The following is a 3,700-nucleotide window of genomic DNA, read 5'->3' on the forward strand; positions in this document are numbered from 1 at the left end:
GGAGCTTGAAGTTACAAAATGTGAGAAATTTCAAATTACAGCTCAAAACTCAGTATAGAAATGAAATTTTACACGCAATAACTGTACGCAAATTAAAGATATTTTTCTCTTGCTCTGCTTTTCCAAACCAAAAAAGTATTCTTGTTGTTATCTCAGAAACAATTTACCACTAATTCACATGCATGTGCGCAAGATCTGTCGTTTCTCACACATGGACAAGGTCCCATGATCAGTTCATCACGTGAACGTATGCATGGGCTATCTCCAATAATCAATTGTAGTGGCTCAAAGTATCCACAGTTTCCCATTCTATATAAAGGGTAACACACTGCCTAAAACGCTAAAACACGCCTAAAGAAAAGTGGCAAAGATGCTTCTCGCTATCTTGTTCATTTTTTCTTTCCTTTTCTCCTCCTCCAATGCATTAGTGGGAGACTTCTGCGTTGCAGACTTAAAAGGTCTTCAAAGCCCTGCAGGCTACTCATGCAAGACAGCAGTCACGGTAGATGATTTTGTTTTCTCAGGCCTCGCTGCTGCAGGCAACACCTCAAACCTCATAAAAGCTGCTGTAACGCCAGCATTTGTTGCTCAATTCCCTGGTGTTAATGGACTTGGCCTTTCCATGGCTCGTTTGGATTTGGCTGTTGATGGAGTGGTGCCTATGCATACACACCCTGCGGGTTCAGAAATCCTCCTTGTCGTTCAAGGGTCAATTTGTGCTGGATTCATATCCTCGGCCAATGTAGTTTACTTCAAATCTCTCAAAAGGGGTGATATTATGGTTTTCCCACAAGGTTTACTGCATTTTCAATTCAATGCAGGTAAAAGTCCGGCGGTGGCATTTGTATCTTTCAGTAGTCCAAGCCCTGGTCTCCAGATCCTGGACTTTGCCTTGTTTGCAAATGATTTGCCCTCTGACATTATAGTAAAGACAACTTTCCTCGACAAAGCTCAGGTTAAGAAGCTCAAGGCCGTTCTTGGAGGAACTGCTTAAGCTATCTAAATGTGCGGACAGTCTTTTTCTCTTCCTCATTTTTGTGCTTCCATGGTTTCTTGTCATGTTAAGAAGTCCGGAAGCACAATTGTCTTCCAGTCAACGGTAGTTAATTTCTTTTACTAGCAAAAACAGTGTAGTTGTGCTTCTTTGTATACCTTCTCCAAGTTCAAGTGCCTTTTGGTAGCGTGCATTTCAGCACTCAAATCTCTAATAAAAAAACCATTCCCTGAAGGCAAATTTCTTGCCCCTCTCAGTCTGCAATTAAAAATTAATGGATATAATTATATGTTGTTTCTTAATTAATCCCCAAAAGTGATAGTGTCTAGTGTTCTATATGATAGATTAATATTCACAGAAAGAGAGCACCCTTTTGGGAGTGCAGTTGTCTGGCTGGAATGGAATATTGCACTGAGAGAGCTTCCAAACATCACCTCATTAGGAAATTTTTGGGATTACCATGCCCCTGGGCCTGAGAAACAATATGTTGGTTGAAAGCTGGCCACAATTAAATATTAGTATAACCTTATCAACTACTTTATGTGGTCCAAATCTTTTCAAATTCTACTGCACCCAGCATGTAGAATCAGAATTTCATTACAGTTAGATGGTTCAACAGAACAGGTGGAGCCTCTAACACGATGTGCTTGCCAAGTTGCCCCTTAAGATACTCAACTCAAACTGTAAATAGTCAGTGAAACAAAATGCTGCAGGCCCTGATTGGACAAGAACTTCTGTCATATGTTTTCCAAATTTGTAATTTGTTTATAGACGTTTGAAAACTAAACCTTAATGGAAAATGTCCTTCGACACGCAATGGACTGGACAAGCAAGAAAGGGGCATTGAAATTACTGCTGACTAAAATCCTGATGTACAATATCCTAGGTGTGAAATTAAACCTTAAAACAGTATAATCATCTAAGGCTACAGCATTGGACCTGATTTTAAATCAGTTTCCATAAGTTATACCAGTAAGTAAATTGGCTTGAAATTTACAAGCTATGGGGTAAACCCTAAATTTCATTTTGACCAAGAAACTGCCATTGAGCCTTTGATTCTAGAGGACACTCTTTGCTCCAACCAGAGAGCTTATCTGCAAGTGTGTAACTTGGGCCTTTTCCGATGTGCCCAGAGCAGAAGTACTTCTTATTGGGCTTTCTCTCTCAAGAGTTATGTCCACAAATCCAAGTTGCTTCATAGGTTCAATTTTGTTATGTATATCACAATACTCCTATAGGATGAGAGTAACCAAGAAAACACAGTAACAGCATGGAGTACTCATCGTGATGATAATTTTCATTGGATATGCAAAGTCTAGATACTCATGCTAGCAGATTGTTTGGATATGCAATGTCATCCCAAGGTAAAGTTTTCGAAAAAACAAATACTCACATTGAATAAAGAGGCAATATTGAAAAGTTTACAAATTTGAATCTTATACTTTCAAAAGAGAGAGTATAATAATCTCATAACAAGTTGTATAAAAACAAATTCGATCCACCCAAATATTTTTAAAAGGAAAATGAATAAGATAGTCGACAACAACGAGAATGTCATCTAATTAAATGAGAGAAAATATCACACTAAATTTTTTTAAAAATTAAACTATTTCAATCTTATACTAAATAAATAATTTTTTTTAAAATATTTATAAATATAAATATTATACATTTTATCAAATTAATTTTTTAAAAAAGATAATAACTTGTGACACTCAAAACTTATAAAAATGACTTTAAATGCTTTTTAATGTCCCTTTACAGTCTACAAAATTCAAGAACATGAGAGCGGACTTAGCTGTATGGCACTCTTGGTTCTTGCAGATAACTTGCAGAGTCAGAAGAATAAAGCTATCTAGGAGCACAAATCCAATAAATACGATTTGTCCCATCAAGCATTTCGTAAACTATTTGAAGGCATCCCTCCAACCCTAACATACCTCATTCTCTAATTAAACTTCGCATGCCCATATATAAATCCAATTGCTAATTCCTGCTACAAAGCCACTTCAAATCCATCATCACCAAATTGCACAAAAGCACCAGCCTGAATCAAAATCAAAGCAACTCAACAATTCCCAAACACAACTGACAGAAAGACAAAGAACCAAGTTACTAAGAGATATTAGGAGTTCCAAGGGCGGGAAAATGGAGGGGAATTTAGATTTCTCGTTATGTCTTCATTGTAGCCGTTAAGGCAATGTCCTATACTAAGAACTTGGTACAAGATTGAAGAACTAGCAATTTGGCGGAAGGGATGGCCGACGGTACTGCTAGGTTAAGTACTTGAATTAAGTAATCATGGAAAGAAGAATAAAACGTTTGACCCCCCTTAATTTATTATCATTCATCCTTGGACCATAAGGAGGTTGGAACTTTCTAGGTCAGAAAAGGCGAATTGTTTTTGGCAAATGGCAAAACATAAATGGAAGCTTAACAACACATCGATGGTCCAATCCAAGCCAACAATTAATTGGGTACACCCTTTACATTGTTACATCAGAAATGTTTGCTTAATCACCTCAACAAACAAATCCAAAATCCAGCATACCCTTACAGCTAAGACGACCCCACTCCCCTCTTCGTTCTCATTTATCTCCTCAAATTTTCCTAATTTCCTCATTATCAAGTTTATACATAATATATTCCCTTTACCCTTATCCTAATCATTAGAAACCCATCCTCCCCTTCATAAAATTAGAATAA

At 37.2% G+C, this 3,700-nt stretch overlaps 1 protein-coding gene across 1 annotated transcript; it reads left to right on the forward strand.

Annotated features, from left to right (window-relative positions):
* Positions 1–324: 324 nt before the first annotated feature.
* LOC110410473 (auxin-binding protein ABP20-like) lies at positions 325–1,228 on the forward strand. The gene has a single exon (XM_021420190.2). The coding sequence runs from the start codon at positions 371–373 to the stop codon at positions 992–994; it is 624 nt and encodes a 207-aa protein (XP_021275865.1). The 5' UTR covers positions 325–370; the 3' UTR covers positions 995–1,228.
* The last annotated feature ends 2,472 nt before the right edge of the window (positions 1,229–3,700 follow it).

Source organism: Theobroma umbraticum, unplaced genomic scaffold, assembly GCF_002168275.2.
Source record: "Theobroma umbraticum cultivar Fairchild unplaced genomic scaffold, ASM216827v3 scaffold_56.0, whole genome shotgun sequence".
Lineage (NCBI taxonomy): Eukaryota > Viridiplantae > Streptophyta > Magnoliopsida > Malvales > Malvaceae > Theobroma > Theobroma umbraticum.

What these genes read in the sequence shown, in the direction of transcription:
- LOC110410473 (XM_021420190.2), top strand. Translation starts at nt 371, where the DNA reads ATGCTTCTCGCTATCTTGTTCATTTTTTCTTTCCTTTTCTCCTCCTCC.